We start from the raw sequence: 23,523 nt of genomic DNA on the forward strand, positions 1-23,523 counted from the left end.
TATGAATGAAAGAGTGTTCTTGTTCCCACGTATCCTGCGAGGGACGGAGTGACATGTTCTAGGATGTCTAATCATTGGTAGCTTTGCCGTAGCACGGAGAACAAATGAGACACTATAGCTAGTCAGATTGGGGTTCTGGGCTCCGAGGTGGGTATTTTGGTACAGCACTACACACTGAGGTCCTGGTTTCCTGCGCATAGTTCTGTATATGTGCAGAATCCCTGCAACACAAGTACCCCACTCTCTGTTCATCACTTCGTCCTGAATCCCTATTCCTATCAGTCAGGGCTCTCTAAGACATTACAAGATGAACTACCTAAATGAATACAAAGTAACACAGGCCTACTTGCCTGTCATTGCAGCATATATTAATGCCTGTTTATAAAAAAGGATGAGAGATTAATGAATGATTTGTGCATTTTCACATATAATATTGAAAACACAGAACACAAGTTTTTTTACACTGAGTGGTTGATGGATAAACACACTGCATATCGACGTGCAATATGGCATGTTTAGGATAAGTTAAGCATTGTGGCATATATATTGGATCTTTGTAACTATACACACAGACTTAGCAATCGTGGAACATGCTGTGATAAAACCTTTTAGCTTTGCTTAACCCAAAGGGTATCTAATGTAACCATTTAAATGGACAGGCCAGAGGGCACGCCCCTGTGGTTACACTCCACAATAAAAATATTACCTTTTAGGGGCCAATCCCAAGTATGTGATCTTCTCTTCTCTTAGTTGTTTTCGGTATGCCATCTCGTAGTCTGCTTACCACTCCAAGGGTGCAGTGCCTCCATTATACCTATTTCTGCTTTTTTCTGTCCTGCTTGCAGTTTTTCGCTGGGAAGCAGACCATGATTTTCAAGGCTTCCCTGCTATCACGGATCACTGAATGCTGCTGCGTCATCCCGTGACTATGCGTCATTCCACGTGCATACCTATTAGGATGCTGCTAAATATATTTTCCTTTTTGCTACGACACATGCATCAACATGCTGTCCCTATTATCATGTGAACATCATGTGCATATATTTTTTTAGACTCAGAGGCTAAAAGAAGTTGCAGTTCCCTACTTGCTGTTATTAACAACTCATCATCAGTAGATTCTGATTGTCAAATAGTGCAACCACCGGACGCACTGCCTTCCCATCTTAATTTCTAGGCTGTCCACAATGTCAATCCTTTCACGGATATAGTTGTTGCTCAGAATCTTGCTCATATTCCTTTTTTCTTTAACAGATATCTTTTGCAAAAGCTAGTCCTTTACGTTATGATATAGAGTATTAAATGTAGGAAATTATTTGTAGTACCAATTTTCTCAGTTGCACTCAAAACTATCTACAATTGTGCTGTCAGCAGCAACAATGTCCTAATAAATTGTTTGAGCAGCATATCTTACTCAATGTTTATAAAGTGTTCACCCTATGGAAGTTCCAAGATGGAACCTAGGGCCCCTAGCTTACTCATCCGTTTGAATAAAGTGGAGCCCATAGGATGTCGTTGTTGAAGCCTTTTTGATAGGTTCTCTACCTATAGACCCACCTTTACTCACGTTCCAGTATTCAAGTCATTTTCCCATTATGTACTAATCTCTCAATCACAGTCCATCTAAGATCGTTTTCATTGTGCCTAGCTTGTACAAAGGGTGCAGGGTACTCAGTGGTTGTTATTGTTGCTACATATGTGAAGCAATGTGCTGTTCAGTTTTTATCTTGAAACTAAACTATCCCCGAGCATTTATCACTAGGTGTGGACTAACTTCTAATACAATAAATATAAAATAAAGTCTTAGATAAAGATCCTGCAGTCAGGAACATACATCATCTGTGAAGAATAAATGACTCCTCACAGCAGGAGCCAGCTCAAGTATGCTGAAAGGTGTTGATATCTAGCTTACTGTATGACTACCTTATCCATATTTCTCAGAATATCTCTCACTTAGGTAACATAAAAGTAGCCTCCAATAGTACTTATTCCTAAAAAGCACAAAGGGAAATACACGGCATCCAGAAAAGTACAAACCTTGAGCAAAAGCAACCCAAAGGACTGATATAAGCAACTGTAGTATCTAGATCCAGAGGAAGGTTTATAGTTATTGTGCATGGTATGATCCTCTCTAGCTGCACCAAATCATATGCATTATGCAGATGTAGCTCTGCACTCAAATTTAAAAAAACAGGGAGTACCACGAAGTTAGAAGAAGAAGAAGGGATGGGATAGAACACATCTGGTTGCAGCTCCCATTTTGTTTAACACAAACACTCAAACACTTCACCTTGTACGCTAAAATGGATACGGCCTACAATTCCCCATCAGCCAATCTCTTCATCGCATCTCAGGACCCAACGAAAAGATAATTCTTATGAAGGAGAAATGAGGGAGTTGGAGTGGTTGGCTCAAACCGACTGCCATCATGAAGTGTTGCTCCTTACACAGATTAGAAAAACTAGGAGTAGGTGATGCTGCATATGCTTTTCCATGAGCACATATTGTGCAATGCTTTGTGCCATGAAATCTTTATTTTATATGTTCTCGAGTACAAATTATCTCACGTAGCTCTCCCTCTCATAACTATCCTCTTTCCAGTTGTTCATGAACCAAATTTACATTAAGTAAGCAGTCTCATGCTGAATTCTTTCAAAACCCAACACCACGTTCGTCTGTCCAGTTCAAGGGTCTTCAACCTTTTTTGTAGTGAGAGCTACTTCTGATCAGCGAAAATCATTGTGAGCTACTGAAGGCCAAGCCACTCGCATAGTGTTACCTCACAACACTGAGTCCGGCTTCATTGACTTAAAGTCTAATGTTCATAGAGTCAAATACTATGGTTTGAACAAAATACTTTGACTAGGGAAACTATGACAGAGCTAATATGTGTGTCAGTAAGAGTGTGGTCTTTGTGGATGTATGAACATATGTGTGTATGAATGGGGTATATGTGTATGGGTGAATGAGAGCTTGTGTAGTATGTATGTGTTGCCCAAACATACCTTTCACTATCTGTCACTGTTACATGTATAACACAAACACACAACAATTTATTTTTTGGGGAGAAATTGAACGGGCAGAAAATGTCCTGCAAAAATGTTCATAATATAGAATATTTTTCTGTACTTTAAAATTCCACTAAAAGAATGTCTATATTTTTCAGGTATAAATATGGTACTGTGCCTACCAGCCATTGGGAGCAAGATGCTTGCAGTGTGTAAATGCAACATTTTGAAATGGGAGAAACTGAAAGGGTAACTTTATGTTTCCATTAAACTCATCATTTACATTTTTTCCCACATCAATTTAGCATTTACAAACAGCAGGCGTCTTGCACCTAGTGGCCTGTAGACATGATGACATATTTATAACAGAATATACAGTCATTTGTTTAAAAGGGAGGACTTTTAAGTGAAAAAACATGTTTCATAAAATGTTAAGATGTAATTGGCTCAATTGAAAGTGGAGAAAGATATTAAAACAATGTTTCATAGAAATTTTGTTCTTCACTTTAAATTTCTCCCATTTTAAAACATGACAGTTTTTTGGGTTATAAATATTGCACAGAGTCTTCTTGCCACTGAGAGCAAGAGCCCTACTATTTGTACTTTGAAATGAAAGAAAATTAAAATGAAGAGTTGACTTAATGATTAAGCTTAATCTTCATTTTAATTTTCTCCTATTTAAAATAATTCAGAAACATCATTTTGTTCTCACTCCACTATTGAGTTGACAAGGACTTTTATTTGAGTTAAATACCTCAGTGCTTCAGCTTTTTAAGCCCTGGGTCGTAAATCTGACTCAAGCACTGCTCCTTACCAGGCCCTGAAATCTGCAATGTGATGATGATAATGTCACACGACCTTCCTTTAACTTTAAAAGGAAAATTTGACCTGTGCTTATTTAAAAAAGAAAATTGACTCAATGCTGCGAGCTACTCTGAAGGTGTCTGTGGGCTGGTGGCTCATGATCCATTCGATGGAGACATCTAGTCCAGTTTGTGTAGGTTGCATGGTGAACACCACTAGTGCAGTGCTCTGCACACAGCACACATCTAGGGTCACAATGTCAGCAAGACACTTGTGCTACATGGTAATTTGAGGCATTAAGAAATTAGGAGTGTACATAAGCAATAGGTAGTCCAATAATTGGATTCTATTAATATTTGTCCTTGCTCAGAATAAGAAGCTTAATTCAGTCCTAACTAGTATACACACCCCAACTAGCCCTGCTGAGTTAGATGCCTCTCTGGCCATGTGTGCCACAGTAGGCACGTCAAGGGATTCCAGGGCCTCTAAGATACCACCCTGCAGATCTAGGCCCATCCTGACAGACAAAGAACAAGACAACCTATGTGGTTTCTGGATCTGAACGAACAGTGAATGCAGGTCTAGAATCTCTTAATAGCACATCTCAAACAATGCAAACATGAGTAAAGAAAAGGAACATACATAGATGCAAGAGGACACCATGCATGCTTCTGCACACATTCTGCCTCAAGGAAAAAGACAAGCAGGGTTTCCTGGTACACGGTTGAAATGTGTGCACTCATAGGGGGAGCAGAGAACCGAAAAATGACAGTTCATCTAGTGTAGCTGTTTAACTCGACATGACACACCATCATATGCTAAGGACTGTGATTGGCATGAGGAACATAGTGGGAATGGCATGCATGAATGTTTTAGTGGCTTTATGTTCTCTCTTGACCTGTAAACGTTACCTGCATTGGCACTTAGTCCCGTCCATCGTTCCTCGACAAGTATCCTTAGTCCATACTTTAGCCTTCCCTATCCCACTCAGCGGTCCCTTCAATGAGCTGGTCAGAATATTAGAATACCAACACTTTGAACAATACTTTCAAGGCGCCGAATAGGCGCGGCTGTTGAGCCTCCGTGTCACTACGTGTGTTAAAGGGTGGTGAGGGGTTTTGGTGGTGAAGGATGTGCTCACAGATTTTTTTAAGTGCCATTATAGTGCGTTTTACAAGATATTTTTAAAAAACAATTTACCCAAAAGCATAATGTCTTCCAGGCGGTAATGAAGGGGCCCTCATATGGTAATCCAATGAAATATAGTACTGCCAATATGCTGAGTCCGAGCCACTCTGACAGATTTGTGGGTGGCTTCTTCCCACAATCTCCTATTGTCTAGCTTTTTTCTTTTTCTCACCTCCTTGCTTTTGTTGAATGTCGTTTCTGTCCCTTCTGTGGCCGCTCTATATGCTACTCTCTCCTTTCTTTCCAGTTTTCAGCGTGTCGCCTTGCCTCTTTTCATGTCCGTAGCTTCTTTGCCAGCCTTTGTCCCCTGCATCATAGCTCTGTCATGGCATTCCGATTAAATGTACCTACACCACGGCTCCTTACACACGGACTTTCCCCACTGCAAGAGCACTTCATGCCTTCTCTGAACCATTGGCAAAACTCTACCCCATTCTTAATATCACCTTTGCCTTGCAGCTAAACACAAATGCAGCACAGTACAGAATACCAGGACTTTTTTACGGGTATAAATAGGTAGTTTGTCATTTCCTAGCATTAATAGTGTGAAGCTGCTCACAGAAACAAAGAGAAGGGTTGGCATTATTGTAGTATCCACAGCCACCTTTCTCCTAAGCCCCCTTAATACCTAGTTTCATCTCGGTGTTAGCCATACACTTCTCCTTTAAGCTGCATGCAAGGTTTCACTGTTCCCCGGAGGAACTGCTATTTCGATCAGAAACCGCTACTGTCCTTGGAGAGACAAATAAGCATCCCATCTGAACTGAGTCAGAAAGATTTTTGTAAAGAATGAAATGCCACAAAAATAATACACACTACTCAAATCTCCCATATATGGCTAAGAGGAACTTTCATTCAATTTACAGATGTATCGAAACTGAAAAATGCGACTGCGTAAAATCTAGTGAGTACAGTAATCTGTTCCAATTGAAAAATGTATGATAACCTCGTAGAAATCAATTATCAGAATTTTGTTGGCTTTTAAACCCGCATGATTTAGGTCACAAAGTATAGCGGAACAGTGGCAAAGAAAGGGCTGCGACTAACTTGTCCTCTCCGCTTGCTCTGGTTTTACATTGCATGCTGATGCAGGTGACATGGCTTCTCCCCCCATCACTCGAGCCCCCCACTCCTACAGTTCTCAGTGCTGGAAACAATTGCAGCCTTTAGTTCTGGGCTGTGTGAACTGAATAAGTGAACTATGCGCTCCCGCAGACTTGATATGACACATGTCCCATGCGCATTGAGTTGTCCCCATATTTTGCTTTAATACACTCCTGAATTTTTGCTCTGGAGTTCGACTGTGGAACCAGAGAGCCAAGCCTCACAGATGCGTTCTCAGTGTTAAACACCATGAGCCAGATACACATAATCACAGGTTTGCAACTGTAAATCCGTAAGGCCTCCATCACAAGTTGCTTGGAGCAGTGTCCTTCAGGGGATTCTGCTATTGGGCAACGCCGAGTTGGCTGATATTTCCAGACCTGGACATTTTCTGAAATGAAAACTTCTGGAGGTCTGGAAACACTGGGCTATTTTTACCAGGTACAGGTGTGCACCCGGAAAACCTGGGGCAGGTGCTGCAGGACGGAGGCACAGTTCAGTCAACCCCGCCCCCACAGGCACAATGACTGAGAAAACACCTTACCTCTTTGGGACGTCATCTCTGCATTCCCACCGCTTGCACCAGCATTCACTAACAGAACGCTGCCCTAGTATTCATACAAACAGTGCAGGATTCAAAACCCACAAAATAGTCATTTTTCTGCAGTGATGGACTAATATATCTGTCTCAGGTCACACACACGCGCCAGTTTTGAGTTCAGAATGATAAATCAAGTCATTTGAGTCTTCTGCTACTGAACAACCCCTGTAATTTTGGCTATGCCTATGGGCTTTTACAAGTGGGGTGCTGATCCTTTTGCTTGGTAGGGTGGTCTTATTCACACAGACGGTGGCGGTGTTATAATCACTATGACAATCAGCTGATGAAGGGGTCAAACACAGTATTGCATTCTGTAATGTGCAGTTGCACATTAATAGACTAGACATTTAATAATGCTCGCACCATATAAAAATGCCTATCAGGTACTGAATACACTGTTCTGAATTTCTCATCTGCAAAGATTAAACAAAGCACTAAATAACTGATACAAATAAAATAGATATCTTACCATATGTGAAATAAGCAACTTCAGGTGGCAGCATGACCTTGTTCAGGTTGTCATCTTGCACAAATTGATCCACATATTGCTGCGCTTCTGTGGCTTTCAGGAAAGCCATGAATCTTGCAGTGAAAGATGCTACAAAAATTGATAACATCCCAAAATCAAGGACGTTCCAAAGATGCATGACATATTCCCTAGGACCTTCTTCCCAGATCTCTTTGCATTCTGACCAGATCATTCCTGTTGGATAGAAATATTTTTTAATTTTGAGCAAGGTATTGGTATTCTACAAGAAGTTCCACGCCTCAGGGCAGAATGAGAAAACTACGAGTGCACATACCTGGTCTGCCAAGTGCGAAATGACTGATTACAATATCATTACACTGTAAAATCGATTGGTTATATCATAATTTGCATGATTACAACAGTGGAAAAGTAATACTCTCAGGAGAGGACCTTCAACAGGGAGTTTTATTTTCTCATTGAAAAATCATTTAGGACAAGGACGTTTTTGGCCTGCAGAAGACAACATTAAATGCCAAAAACACAAAGCTGTTTGCCTGGTGTTTAGACATGCAAATAGGCATGTTCCATGAGTTCATACCTATTTTTGGGAACTCAAATGTTGGTTTTGCACTTGTAAAAGTCTGAATGACACCGAGATTTGCATGTGAGTAAATCTAATCTTGGAAGGAAGTAGGAGGTTTAGTTTTGGAAAGGCCACTTCCAATCCTGTTTGTGCATTTCAGCATTGACACCAACTCCCTGAACAGCCTTTGCCACATTTCATCACTTCCCTTCTTAGCAAAGGTGTTAGAAAGCTGGGAAGCATCACAGTTATTGTTTCACATCAGCTTCCAATAGCATCCTCGAGGCCTTCCAATCTGGCTTCAGGCAGGGTTATAGCACAGAAATGACCCTTCTGCAAGCTTTGAATGCCTTTATCCACATCCTCATTTCAGGGACTTCTGTGCTAACTTCGATACAGTCAACCACCACACTATGATGCTTCGCATCCTGAAGGAATGGATGGGACCTTGAATGGGCAGTCCTACAGTGGTGTGACTCCTATTTGTCTAACAATTCACAAATAGTGAAAATGGGGAGCTCTGTCTCTTGCAAAACCAACCTAGCACAAGGGATTCCACATGGCTCTAACCTCTCTCCAGCCCTATCTAATCTATATCCTGGTGATTGCAAGGAATGACCTTGAAAAACAAATTTCGACATGCAGACCATATTAGAATTGCACTTTTAGAATATGTTTAAACTGCTCCAGAAATGTTTTCACATTAAAAAATGACACATAGGAAAAACATGCTTGGTTTAAACATGCAAAAGAATCACTTTAGCTTGCATTTTAGCTTAGATAAAATATTGTTTTCACATAGAGAATAACAGGTAGGGTAAATGTGCAGCTTTAAATGTATATGAAAATAGCGCGAAGAAAATCCTTTTTGTACTAGTCAATCATTCTTAAATGTGCTTCATCACACCATATAAGATAATTCATATAACAATGGACCTTGCTGTAATCAATAATGAATAGACTGTTTGAATGAACTATAATTAATATACATTTTATGTATGTTTAATTAGAACATCATTGGTATTTGTTTCAGCAGATCTAACTAGCTAAGCTAAATCAATCTCTTTGGCGAATGGGTATCTGAAACCAATCTGTTAAGTGTTAGAAAGGGGATTACAGAGTAAAAAATTGGGCATTTACCTCAACGACTATAGTTACTCTGAGACAAAACAGAAATTGTATGCATAATGCACAATATGCACTCATGCTTTCTCAATTTCAGAACAGAATAATTGGATCATCAGCATATGACTAAGCAAGATGGGAATAAGCCGAAGAGAAAGGTGCATATCAAATGTTTACAACTGAACTGCCAGACCATGCTTGGTCAAGCATTGAGTGCTTATGTAGCTTTGAACTGCTTTTTAGTTCAAGCCGTAACCCTAGAAAGGAAAAATATTGAAGACTACAATGTACAACCAATCATGTGTAATTCTGTAACCTGATATCTTTGACAAACATTTCACTGGGTTCGGATTGCAAAATCTGCAGCATTAGTAAGCTCCGATGCATCTTCAAGTCACACATTTTCCAAAATGTTGAATGCATGGTAGACGCGTAGATCAGTTGTCAAATTTGGCATAAGGATTTTCCTCTTTAAACAAACCCTATTTCTTCCTAATTTCATCATGTCTGCTCTTCATTTCGCTTCGCCTCTCTTCCTGTCTAATTCTTCGCTCTTCTTTCTCCCTGAGAGTCTTCTCATCCTCTTTATCTGGCTTTTTGCTCTTCTTTTTCCTGCAGCAGCAATAGCAACAGGTGATCAAACCTATGATGATTATACCGCCCACCACTGACATAGCAATGATCAAGGCCTCAAAGTTCACCCAGCAAACTCCCCAACGTGCTGCGCTCAGTTTGCAGAGAGAGCTAGGTGGCAATATATTTTTTACTGGATACTCCTTGCATTCATTTGAGGTGCTGCACCAAAGACATGTGACATTCTTTAGGCACTGTTCACAGGTGGTATTGGTAAATTTAGAGCATTCTGTACCGGACTGCGCCAGGGCGCCCCCTAGTGCCAGAAGTAACAAGCTGAGCCCCCATGTAGCCACAGCCATCCTTCCGTTCGACAACGACTTCGAGGGGAAACTGGCAACTTTCAGGGGTTAAACGGTCACTGACTTCTCGTCAGTTGGGACTTGGGTAAAGTCGCGGGCTGACTTCTGTCCTCTCGGGCAAAGATTCCGCAACAGGTTAAGTACCGATGATAACTCTGTACCTGAAGGAGTTGCGGACCTACGGCGCAGAGAGAGCAACGTTTGGAGAACTCTGCCCAACCACCAAAATCCCTAACAAAACACAGCGAACACGTGACCAATGGGAGGGAGGCGCGGCACCGGCTGAGCCCCAGGGAGCGTGCAAGCAAATCACGCGCAGCTCAGAAACAAGAAACTGCTAACTAGCCATTGTATTCACAATAGACACTGAATCCCGCTTTTAGCTTAGTTAAGAAGGTTCTCATGAGAACTTTCCTCCATATTGCTAACATTTGAAACCGTGTTTTACTATATACCAGCATGAATGTTTTTCGTGGCAATCGAGAGGAGAAGCAATGGATGTTGACGACACCATCAGATAAGAGCTTTCCACTGTCTGAGAGAATCGAACACCTACTAAGTTTTGTTATATTATTGTGTGAATCTATATTAATGAGTGTTCCTAGTGAGTTAGGAGATCATCTTTATTCTTCATTGTTACCGATTCCTTCTTCTGCTATGGGAGAGTCACTTTATTGCACCCTCACACTCTGTTGCCGAAAGCGATTGCTAAAGGTGACATTCTTCTTCTTCCTTTTCTCTGATCAATGCTACTGCACCGATCATTTCACTATCAATGATATTGATAGTTACTATTGCAGCTGTGGGGAACTCAGCTGAGTTTCCAGAACAACTCTACATGGGAAGTTCTATTCTTTAATTATGCTCCAAAATCTTACTCTTTTCTGAAAGGAACTCTTCATGGTTTTATCTGCTTTGAGTTGGTCAGGCACTTAGCTAGATAGTGGAAATATCCTTTATGGAACACTCTGTATTGATTTATTCTGCCAATAATCAACCTTTATCTGCTATTGCTGTAAACTGGACTCATCTGAATAAAGATGACAAAACCATACTAATCCTTAAAGATAAATAATGGTTTTGAAAATCAATTCTCTGATCAATGATTGAATATTAAGAATCTGGCAGTTCATAATGTATGCATGTCTTGTTTTTTGTTCCAGCTCTATTCGCACCATGGTGGCAACGGTCCATATGATCTGTCAAGCGCCATCAGAATTTCCAAAGGTCAAGATCTGTGAGTCAGGGTGTGTAGTCTTAAATACCATTGGCCAATCCTTTAGGCCCTAACAACCGCTTGGTGCGATTTGGAGAAAATCTGGAATTTCTTATTCTAATATGCAGATTATACCAAAATCTACCTGAATATATGCCCTAAAGATGTTTTTCTCTTACCCTCAACTCTTGACCTCCACTTAAAACTCGGCCAGTAAAACTGAATCTCTACAAATCTCCCCCATAAAAATCCATTCACCCTATCTAGCAGGGTGTGGAATCCCTCTGTCCCCTGAAATGCAATCCAGCCATTGTGAAGAATGTCAGATTGTTGAGCATTATCCTTGACACCATCTAGACATCCAGAGGCAAATCTCAGTCATGGTCAAAAGTGCATGCCATCAGCTAAGACTCCTCTGGGACCTCAGACAGTTCATTTCTGAGCAAGACTTGAAATCTGTGGCCCAGGCACAGACTAGAGTATGGTATCTCACTCTTAAAGTGCATCTATCTTCTCTGAGAGCAGTGCTCTACTCTGCTGCCTGGTTTAGGTCAGGTCACAGGAAATACAACTACATCAATAAAGACTGTATGCATTACTCAAAAAGAACTCCACTCCCTACAACTGGTTGGAAAACCGAACGTCTCTGCAGCTCAATGAGCTTAGTACCTCCAGCTTCAATATCTGACTTTTAGCAAGGACGCTGCATGAGAGAGGCATTCTCTGGAAGTGAACTCCCTCTTACCAGCCCTTCACACTTGTACAGGTCTCTAATGCCTTTGGGCGCAGTCCTTGCTATATAAAAAAACCCACAAAAATAAGTCAGTAAAATAAACAAATTTACACATTTATTAGAACTGAATAACTCCTTTCCACCTCCATGCCAACCAAAAAAAGGAGAGAATTGTAAGTCTGATAAGAACAGGTTAGGGGATTCTAAAGGTGAAAACATATTTTCACTATTGAGTAAGAAAAAAAATTACTGTACATCCCCCCTTTCTTTAAGATTGTGTCAATTTCTTTTTTGTTCTACCTATTTTATTTTATCTCCACCTCTTAACAGTCACTAGGTTACCGAATCCTCTTTGGTCCTAGGTACCTTTACATCGAAGCTTTGGATTCAACATACCAAAGAAGTAAGTTTTTACAGTATCATTAACTACAGTTACAGTCATGTTTGGTGGATTTGCACCAGAGATGGGGGTCACTAGTGAGGGCCTCATTTCGAGTTGTCTGGAGTTAGGGGCGTGGGGACATCATGGATGAAATTACCAATGCTGGTATGTATGTTCACTCCTAACCTGAGTTAAAGTGCCCAATCTGCTTGACTTGGGTCAGAAAATACAGTAATTTCCTTGTTATGGTGATTTTCCATATTATTTGTGGTGTGAGGGAGTGGAGTGGAGTCTCAGTGGTTCACTGTGTGGGCCGTGGGGGACTGGTAGCGTGTGGGCCAGCACAACAGATTTGGGGTGGCTGGAAGCACGGTTGCCTGAGCACACCATATGTCAGAGAGTTTTTGGCAGAGGCTGTCTCGTCCCAAGAGCCCCAGTGGTTTAACCCGGTGTGTTACTGCACCAGATAAAACCTTCGGGACTAGGATTCTTGAACCTAGGAAAATCAACTGCAGGAACACTGGATTGCTCAGAATTTGCAGCAGCTTGTAATGTGGACCTAAATGAGGTCTAAACAGAATTGTAATCAATATTACTGAAATTTCACAAAAAAATCAAGCTGTTTTATCTAAATAAAACACTTAAAGGAGGAAATTCTTGATATATGAAAATCTTTCTTTCTTCATCCTTTTCACTTCGAGTGTGTGACTCCCAGTGGATACAGTCTTTTACAGAATTTAATTATTGCGCCTTTGCCCTTAATGCAGCCCTAACATGTTGTACATTTGCATTTTGGAAAAATCAGGGCTATCTGTTATTATTATGCCCTTTTATAAATGTGTTTAAAAGTTTATTTTTAAAAGGAAACATTTCTAAATAATGTATTGAGTTCTCAATCAACAAATATAAATCCAAAAATATCAACTTAATTAGCGTTGTCCTCAAACACCCCAGGCTGAACAAAAAACTTTCAGAAAGAAATTACATACAAATGTGTTGATGCAATATTTAATGGTAATAAATTACAGCAGTTGGAGTGGAAATGTCCCTGCATGGTAAACAGGGCGCACCTCTACCCTGAGTGACCAACTGCTTCTTAGATTGGTATCATGCCCTCATCCTAATCTAGGGGCATATTTATCTAGCTTTCACGCAGCGCAACGCAGCAAGCCACCGTACTATGCTGCATGAAAGGGAAAGGGCAGGAAGCGGCCATGTTAACACAATATGACGCACCCTTTCTTTTCCTTGTGCTGAAACACTTTTGGCTGCCTAACGCCAATGTAGACACCCTCGCACCATGTTGCAAGGGTACCTGGGATGTAAGCAGGATTGTTTTTGTGGAGGAAGGGGCACCTTCCTGTACAAAAACAATCCCCTGAGGCATTTTCCTCTTTCCTTGTGCTGCAGAATGAACACCCACACTCCACCCATGGAACGCCTCCCTGGGGCAGAGTAGTGAAATGCAGCAATTTATGCTGCATTGCACTACTCTGGATTTATCAAGCAATGCAGGGCCACGCAAGGTGGCCTTGTATGGGTCGATACATGTGACTTAGGTTTTGCATCGTTCTTGTACCCCCTTGTGTGGTGCAAGGGTGATGCAACACCTTCATAAATCAGCCCCTTATTATGTGCAAAGAGGCCTTGGCTTGTCCCTGGTAATGCAAGGTACAGAACCTGTTATGTGAGCAGGAGTGGCACACAAAGTATGCCCGCATAGCAAGCATTGGATTATTGTCCATGCCGTTAGTAATGCACATGAAGCAGAGGTAGCAGTGCATGAGTTTTTGTGAATCGTAAGTGTGACCAGACCTTTATCTACTGATCCTGCTTGTGTAAAGATAACCTGGTATATGATTGCCAGATCCTTGTTCTGCGACTCTGTATGCATGTCTAGTGTATGCATGTGCAGTGAGAGAGTGGCACATTTATGGAAGTAGGGCTTCCTGTGTGGTGACTCCACTGTGTAATACCTTGTATTTATATCAAAGAATGAGTCCAGGAAAAAGATATTTTATTTTAGTTTGTCAATGTTAAACTATTATCCACCCCCCTTAAACCACACTGCTTATATCATATCAAGTTCAGCCAAGTCTTTGAAGTCATTGAGAGCTACTGACTCTGTTAGCACTGCTTCTGTAATCATGAACCTAGATCCCTTTCAATTGGTCTAACCACTTGTTAAGTCAATTTGCCAATACAACAATCTTGAACATCATTATCAATGCTCACAAGAAGTTACTTTTTCAAGTAAATATTGTTTCCGTGCCTTTTTAGATACATGTGGTAATGTTTTAAACAGTTTCAGGCATGGACTAAACAAAATAATTCCACCCTCTTGCCCCAAACTGGATTTAAGAAGAGTGACATTGTTTAGTATATGTCTGGCAGATCATACTCATCATATCAAATAGTATTAACATAAAAAGACTAAATTATGCTTAGTTTGTGATCCTCACCGTAGTATTTGAGAATGTGGCTAGACATCTTTTATGTACACAATTAAAGTTAAGTCCAAATAAAATTGTCAAATCTAATTGTTTAACTGTGGGATTAGGATCTGCAGGCTGTGAAAACATTTAAAGTTGCAATGGTCTGACACAGATGTTGCACAGTAGGACTCCTAATATTTAATTTTCAAATCTTTAACATTCCCATTGCATTTGCCATTGGAACAGGATTCTCAATCATCTACAGTGCTCCATCTATGAGCAACAATCAAAGAGTAGAACAGTCACCAATAGGTTTTAAGGCATGTTTACAACTTGTTTACAGGGTTATTCAGGAATTTAACTGTAAAAGCAGGTTGTTTTTTTGACATCCAGGCCAAATATGTGTTACAAAATCAAGTCACAAAAAATTGTCTGGCAGCAACATTCGTCAGTATATTGACTACCACTACAGCGTCAATGTTAATGTATACAGGCAAGGGTAGAGTTACTATTCTTAACTATGCATCTATGTTGTGTGTGTGAGTGTGAGAGAGATACATATTGCTACCTGGACCTTTCTGCAGGGTCACCCCCAAATTATTTTCATTCCTCCTCCCCTTTTTCTGACCTTGTCTTTGTTGGCTTTAGGACTCTCGGCACTTTACCACTGCTAGTCAGTGCTCAAGTGCATATGCTATGTACTCTAAACATGGTAACATTGACTTATCCACAATTAGCATATTTAATTTACTTGTAAGTCTATAGAAAAAGGGCACTATATGTGCCCAGGTCCTATACACTAATGCTACTAGTGGGCCTACATCACTGACTGTGCCACCCACTTCGGTCGCCCTTAAACAGGGCTTGGGCCTGCCACTGCAGAGCCCGTGTGTGCAGTTCAGTGTATTTAAATGGTAGGACATGTAATTTTGAGTTTTACATGTCCTCGTAGTGAAAAACTGCTAAATTCGTTTTTCACTACTGCGAGGCCTATCTCTCCCATAGGTTAAAATTGGGATTGCCTTAAAGTGTAATTTCCAATTGGGAAAAGACAGAGATTTGGACAATGGTGTCTTTGGACTCACAATTCAAAATCACAACTCATGGTGAAGTCATATTATAAATTGCAAGTCTGAAAAAGCCTCTTTTACAAAGCTGGCATTTTCTTACTTTAGCCATTCTGTGCCTCTGCCTGTTTCTGAATACACATCTGGGCTGGGTGACAACTGGGCTTTGTTCATTCCCTACATACTGTCACACAAAGGGAGCTGGGGTGTGACATTTGTATCCTGATGGCCCATCACCAGGCTGATAGGGCTTTCTGAGATAGATTGGGAGGAGCTGACACTTGCACCTGAATAGGCCTGTGCCTGTCCCCACACAAAGAGCTGCATACCTCCCTATGTTAAGCCTGGAGCCAGGGCAGGAAAGACAGGGACCTTGTGATTTTCAAAGGCCTCTTTAAAAATCTCCTCCACTTCAAAGGCACTTTTGGGTCAAAGTACTAGAGCCCTGACACCACCAAATCAGAACTCCAATGGAACTTAGGAAATTCTGCCTGGAAGAAGAGCTTCTGTGCTATAGGAGGAACTGCCATTTTGCTACCTGATGTGCTGTGTTGACCTGCTGCCTGCTGCTTCTTGCCTGGGAGTGAGAAGGACTGGACCTGTGCTCTACATCCTTGAAGCAAAGATTCTCCAAGAGCTTGTTTGCTTGTCCCCTGTTCTTTGAAGTCTCAGGGCCATCAAATACTTTTTCCAACTCTGCTGCAGCTGCCGGACTCTGCCATCTGTGAGTCCTATACTTGCCTGAGGTGCACCCTCCAGTCCTGGGACTCAGAAGTGAGTTCTGCAGCTGTTTTTTTCAGAAAATCATTGCAGTGACACTTTTGTGTCGATCGGAACTGACGCAGTGCCCTCTAACGTCGATGCAGTGCCAATCCAATGATGACGAGGGTCTCGACTGTGAGGTTCAAACATGACACAGTGCTGATGCGAAGATGCCACTGCGAGGCTTGACTTTGATGCAGCTCCTACATCATAAGGCATTCAAACACAATATGGGACCAATCTGCGAGGAATCAACGCCATGAGTCCTCAAAGCCAACACTTGCTCCATACAAGGTACTTTTTCAGTGAGCCCTGCTTGGGACCTGTAGCGGATCTGCTCTCCATCGCAGTCAGCCCGAAATTTGAATTTACCCTGGTATAGCGTGACCTGAAGTAACCTTTCAACGCTATTGAATTTTAAACTCTGTTTTTGGATTTATTCTTCTAATCAGACTTGTTTGAGCATGCTCCTGTTCAAATATTTTAATTCCTAAATAGTTCAATGTCTAAACAAATGTTATTGCACCTCTTCTAAGCAAAAGCCACTGAGGTTGAATACAGTAAGAAAAACATCATAAAATATTTGTCATGGATTGAAGGTGTCCAGCAGAGGACAAGACAAGGAAAAGAAGGGACACATGAAGATAGATCAGCCATCATTTCATTAATACCATTGCTCTTCATCACTGTTGTCTCAACAGGAATGTCATGCAGAAATGTGGCATGAGTCTTTGAAATAGAAATAAAGAGTGAATGAGTAAGTTACAGAGTAGTTTATATCATGTAATTATGGTTGTATCAGAAATATCAATCAGTCATCACTGCAGTGCACTGCATAATCACAGCACTGTAAACTCCATTTTGTACATGATAAAGTATACCTGTAAGCGACCATTTAATGAGCGGGAAAGTTTTGAGCCAAAACCTGTTAATCCCTACAGAGTCTCAACATCTCACATTGCGCATTGATAGCATGATGTGGACAGCATTTATTTATTTTCCATTTAGGGGAGGATGGTGATCTTGAGAAAGTAAAGTAAATAAAGGAATAATAATATATGTTAATGGCACCTTTTAGGAAAGGAGTTTCCTAGCAGTGCTTAGCAATTACCAGCTCCCCCTCAAAAATAGTAAAAAGAAAAATGCAACGGGGAAGAGCAACGAGGAGCAATTGGAAGCTAGAGTTAAAGATGCAATGGAGGAGCTTTGGTGCTATAATATTAAATAATATTAAACAAGCATTTGCAATGCAATCGGTCTCGCCTTTGGGAACTTATATGTATTTAGCTATGCAGCACATTAGCCTGGGTGCTGAACCATCTACTATTTAAAAAAAAAATCTTTTTATTAACAATTCAAGTAGGTGGTCACTTCGTACAGTAAGAATAATTACAGTTGTATCTCAGATTCACAAATCAAGCAGTTATTCCGTACATTATTCCAATGGGGTAGTAAAAGGGTGGTGGTTGGCTACACAGTTTAGGGTGTCAATGGTTCATTTGGGTGGGGATATTTGAGGGTTCACATATGTTAACACGATAAATGTTCCATTTAGTCCAGATCGCTATCCATTTCCGGGGACAGCCACATGCTACATATACAGTTTTCTCCCGCACCATACACCAATCCATATCGTTTTTCCAGGCGCTCAGTGTCGGTGGTGTTGTGGCTCCCTACAGATGGGCCATGTTTTGTTTAGCTACCATCTGGCCAAGCGTTGCCCACAGTTTACCCTTGGTGGCCAGGTCTGTGGTCTCCTAAACATTCAGGAGACATCTTTTGGCTTCTAGCCGAATCTCCACCCCGATACTTCACTCATACATTCAAGTACTTTCTTCCAATAACTTTGGATCAGCGGACACTCCCAAATGATGTGGAAAAATGACCCCACTATGCTGCATTGCCTTTTACACAGCCCCTCTTCACTCCTACCCATCAGAACCAGTCTGGGACCCAAGAGATACACCCTATGCAAGATTTTTAATTGGATCAGTCTCAGTTTTGCCGAAATGGCGACCTCCTTCGGTGAGGAGAGTGCTTCCTGCCATTTGTCATCCTCCAGTTCCAAGCCGTCCCATCCCCACTTCTCCCTTAGTGGTATTAAAGGATCTGGCGTGTTATGTATCAGCTTTTTGTATGTAAGGGAGATAGTTTTGTCAGGCAAGTAGCCATCGAGCAATCTATCTTCTAGAGGAGAAGACTCCGGTATAGGGGACCCTGCCGAGATGTTAGCTTGGAGGGAGTGTCTGACTTGTATATATCTAAAGTATTCCGATGCGGCTAACTTTTATGTCTGTTGTAGTGTAGCGAATGAGACCATGCCGTTGTGTCCCTAGAGGTCCCCAACGCGGTAGAGACCTATCAGGTCCCATTTGTCAAAGCCCTTAGACTGACCCAGTGCGCCCAGGCATTCGTAGTCCCACAAGGGAGTGGCAAGTGTGATTTCGTTGGTCCATCCTAGGCTGCGGTTTACAGTGTGCCAGAGCTGAACTGAATGCTGTGTGGGTCCTGTCAGGGAATATTTGTTGGGTTTGGAGTAGAGCGCCCTCGTGTAACTACCGCCCGTGAGTACCCATTTGTCCGTCCTATAACCCGGGTCGTCCCCATTGTGAGAAGTGCATTGGTTAATCGCTGGAAGGTGCACCACCCAGTAATATTTCTTAATATCAGGGAGTGCTATACCTTCATGGTACCATCCAAGCGTCATTTTGTGAATTGATATACGCGTTCTGCCGTTCCAGAATAGGTCTCTTTGAATCGATTCAATGTCTTTGAACAACCCCGATGGAACTGGGTCTGGGAAATTCTGAAGAGCGTAAAGGAAGCGGGGCAATGCCATCATTTTAAAAAGGGCTACTCGTCCTAATAAAGAAAGCGGCAGTGAATTCCAGGTGGCCGTGTCTCGCTTGAACTTCTGTAAAGGGGGGAGAAGATTCCATTCATAATGGATCTGAGCATTCGTTGTAATGAAAATACCTAATTAGCAGAACCCTTCCGTCACCGTTTGAATCGGACAATCATTTGGTACTATGGGGGGGGGGGGTCACCTTGTAAAACGTATAGCAACGATTTGCTCCAGTTAATTCTGTAAACAGAGTTGCGTCTGAAGCTTGTGAAGATGTCTAGGACCACCCTCAGTGGCTTCCGTGGGGAGGCAAGGTATAGGAGGATGTCGCCTGCGTACAGTGAGATTCGATCCTCCCAGTCTTCAGCACATCTAACTCCCCAAATAGAAGGATCCCTTTGTATCCAGGTGTCAAGTGGTTCGAGAGAGAGTGCAAAAAGTAGGGGCGAGAGGGGGCACTCCAGTCGTGTCCCCCTACCGAGAGAGAATACATTTGAGATTTTATTGTTTACCACCACCTGCGCCAATAGCTCGGTGTAAAGGAGCAGTACCCAGCCAATGAAATTAGGTCTGAAACCCAACTTTTTAAGGACTGCCATTAGATATGCCCATTTGAGTGTATCGGGCTCCATTGTTGCTCTAAAGATACCACGAAGGTATCATCCCGGATGGTAGCGTGGCGCCCCAACACTCCCTGAAGCCTCCATAAATAGAGCGCAGTATTTCAATGTGGCATAAAGCCCGATTGATCAGGGTGGACTAGTTTGCTTATGACTTGCCTTAGCCGGTTGGCCAATAACTTAGCAAGTATTTTGGGCTCCGCGTTTAGTAGAGAGATGGGTCTATATGAAGTACATTTGTCTTTTGGTTTCCCTGCTTTGGGTATGGCCACCAGTGTGGCGATACGTTGGTCCGGTGGGGGGATACTCAGTTTTTTACTATCTTCAAACATGGATTTCAGATGGGGTGCCAGCTTATCTAGCCTGAGTTTGTATAGTTCGATGGGCAGACCGTTAGGGCCCAAAGCTTTTCCTGGTCGTAGATTTCTGATCGCCGTGGCTAGCTCGTCATTAGTAAGTGCACTTTCCAATGCATCTCTTTCGGAGTCGGTAAGGAGGGGCAGTGGGATGTCCGCAAGCAGTTCGGAGAAGTCCTCCTCCAGTAGCTCCGAACCACTCCGATATACTTGTGCGAAGTGAGTGACGAATTCATGTACTATATCGTGGGGTTCATTTAGTACAGTACCTGAACTACTTTTAAGCTCCGGCATTAGACTCCCCGTCCTTTCCCTTTTGTCCAGCCAGGCAATTAGTTTGCCCGCTTTGTCTTCTTGGTCATAGAGGTGTCCACCCCTGTCCCTCGCTAGGGTTTTGGCCGCGTCAGTTACTAGGACTTTATACTCAGCTTCCTTAAGTTGTAGCCTGTGAAGAGCATCTTGGTCTTCACCGTCTTTTGCTGCCTCCTCGAGGCAAAGAAGGTTGTGTTCTATAGTTGCCATCTGTCTGTTGTTCTCCCTGCGCAGCCCAGCTATGGCTGAGAGAGTGTGCCCCCTGATCACTGTTTTAAATGCCTCCCATAGAGTGGTAGGGGAGTCAACTGTGCCATTGTTTTCTTGGAAATATTGATCAACCGTTCAGATCAGCGCAACATTACACCCGGGTTACGGAGATACCAAGGGTTGATGGATGCTACACATCCTACCCTTTTTTCTCCAATGGTTAAGCGGAGCCACAGTGGGTAATGATCAGAGATGCCCCTTGCCAGGTGCTTGATTTCTTGCGTGATTGTACTCTGTTGTATAGGCGTGAGGATATAGTCTATTCTAGAAAATGTGCGGTGGGACCCCGAGAAGAAAGTGTATTGTTGGAGGTCAGGATTGCGCATTCTCCAAAGATCCGTGAGGCCGAAGGCCTCAACGAAATTGGAATGCCAATTTTGCCCAGTGCTAATGTCTTGGGGTGGGACGAGCGTGCCTGATACAACCGCGTTGAAGTCCCCACCCAATATGAGTTGCCCCTCAGGTAGTGAGAGTATGAATGTCCCCAGTTCCTTGTATGATTGTGTTTGGAGACCCGGTGGAATGTATATCGTTAATAGTGTAAGGGTTTGCCCTTCCCAACGTCCTGAGACCGCCGCGTAGTGCCCCAGTGAGTCTGTCCATGTGTGTTTGACACTGAGTGGGAATGTACGTTTAAGTAGAATTCCTACCCCTCTGGACCCGGAGCTGAAGCCAGCATGTGCTACCATAGTGTAACCCCATCTATTTAGAGCTTTACAGTTGTTACCGATTAGGTGTGTCTCTTGAAGCAATGCGACATCTGGGGAATGACGCTTTGAGTGCTGGAGTACTATGCTCCTTTTCACCTTATCCCCCAGCCCATTGACATTCCAGCTGATGAGCTTTAAACTCTTATCCCACTGCATAATCACTTTTACAGACAACAGAGCTGTAAGACCTGTGAGCCACGGAACACAACCACATCGTGAAAAAACGTTTCCTGCACGTCCAATGATCACCTCCCCCGTCCCCCCCTCCCAACTTTGATGAAAGAAAATCACAATAAGACTAAAAACAGAACTCCCCCATGCCAGGTTTGATACTATCCACATGCCCAACTAGCAGAGTGCCTATTGCCCTGAGAACAAGTCAACAGTTACGGGGTAGTATGAGCTAGTACCAGCTCTGGCCGCCAGAGGCTTGACCCCACCCAAAGAAAAAATGCCAGGTTGAGGACCCCAATAGTCAACTGGACCAGCGCTTCATGCATTGTCCCTCACCCACCATCTCATAAAAAGTATTTATACATTACAGTTTGTTGTTTCAGATCAATAAGTCCCACACCACAATTTTGAGTCACTTAGTCTCTTTGGGCTGCTATCTTCCCCGGGCTGCTGGACCTTGACCTCCAGGACCGTTGACTCCGCCTGTCAAAATCCAATCTGCCATCCGCCGAGCCTGGTGAATGAGTGCGAGTGTCCCTACAGTTAACGCCCTGGCTCGCCGATGATGTTGGTATGGCTGCTCGATCCAACCAGTCTTGTACCTCCAGTGGGGTCGTGAAGAACAGCGTCCACTATGATTTTGAGTTCTGCTGGGAAAAACATCATGTATATGAGCCCCCTGTCTCTGAGCGCTTTCTTAATTCCATCGAAGGAGCGTCGTTCCTGTTGGACCTTAAGCGTGAAGTCAGGCAAAAAAACGGACTGTTGCATTTTCGTATTTGAGGTCTCCTTGCATTCGGGCTGGCTGTAAGATTGTATCACGGACGGTCCCTGTAGTTGAGGATTTTTGCGATGATGGTTCTAGGTAACCCTGGGCATAGTTTGTGAAGTAGCGCTACGCGTAGCTACGCAAAGTGCACTTCGCGAGCTACACGTAGCACTTCGCAAATTGCGTAGTACCCTGTTCGTACTGTGCAAGATGCCGTTTTCAATGATTGCACAGTGAGGACAAGCATCCGGCACTGTGCAATCATTGAAAATGGCATCTTGCACAGTGCGAATTGTAGTTTTCTGCCGCTCGAGTAGATTTTTACTCGAGCGGCAGCTTTCTCAACGCAGACTGATAGTTTCTCATCGCGAGCATACGCGACCACTTGCAATGAGAAACCTGACCTCCCCGCATTGAGAATCTCGCCGAGAGGTGTACTTTCCACGCTCGACTTCGCCAACTTGATATTGCTGATCGCGAACGAGGAAAAAGTCTCGCCGGGATGTCATTTTGCTTGCTCGCGGTCGCCAACTTGAGGTTGAGGACCGCGAGCAAGCAAAAAATGACCGCTGCACTACGCTACGCTATGCTACGAGTGTTTGCACTGTGCTACGTGCAATTCGCGTAGTGCGAAGTAGCGCAAACTTCACAAACTACGCGAGCGTAGCGCAGTGCTTTTGCCCAGGCTTAGTTCTAGGGGGCGTCTCCGGTTTGGGCCTGGGAATTGGTGCCCGGTGCGCCCGCTCAATTGTGAATAGGGAGGAGAGTTGTTTCGGTTTAAGATGATTGAGGATCAAGTCTTCCAGGAAGAGGTCCATACTCGGTCCCTCTGAGCCCTCCGGGACCGCAGCCACTCGTATGTTATTTCAGCGGGCCCTCCCTTCCTGATCTTCGAGCCTGAGAGCCATCTGGCGGTGTTGGTGAACTAGTTGCTGCACCCTTTCCTCGAGATTTTTCATGGAAGTTTGGAGTTCCAGGACATTTTCCTCATTGACCTTGACTCTGTCTGAGGTTTTATTCATATCTGCTCTGAGCAGGTTCATCTCGATTGAGACTTT

The 23,523-nt window shown here is 42.8% G+C and overlaps 1 protein-coding gene and 1 pseudogene across 1 annotated transcript in view; both read right to left on the bottom strand.

Moving 5' to 3' along the window:
• TRPC7 (transient receptor potential cation channel subfamily C member 7) overlaps positions 1 to 23,523 on the bottom strand; it is a 1,109,978-nt gene that overhangs the window by 418,767 nt on the left and 667,688 nt on the right. Inside the window, exon 5 of the mRNA XM_085618014.1 lies at positions 7,172 to 7,405. Within this exon, the coding sequence (XP_085474140.1) occupies positions 7,172 to 7,405 (234 nt within the window). The remainder of the gene's footprint in view (positions 1 to 7,171; positions 7,406 to 23,523) is intronic.
• On the bottom strand, positions 9,008 to 10,050 carry LOC146810937 (pituitary tumor-transforming gene 1 protein-interacting protein pseudogene; annotated as a pseudogene).

Source organism: Triturus cristatus, chromosome 7 (assembly GCF_964204655.1).
Source record: "Triturus cristatus chromosome 7, aTriCri1.1, whole genome shotgun sequence".
Taxonomy (NCBI): Eukaryota; Metazoa; Chordata; class Amphibia; order Caudata; family Salamandridae; genus Triturus; species Triturus cristatus.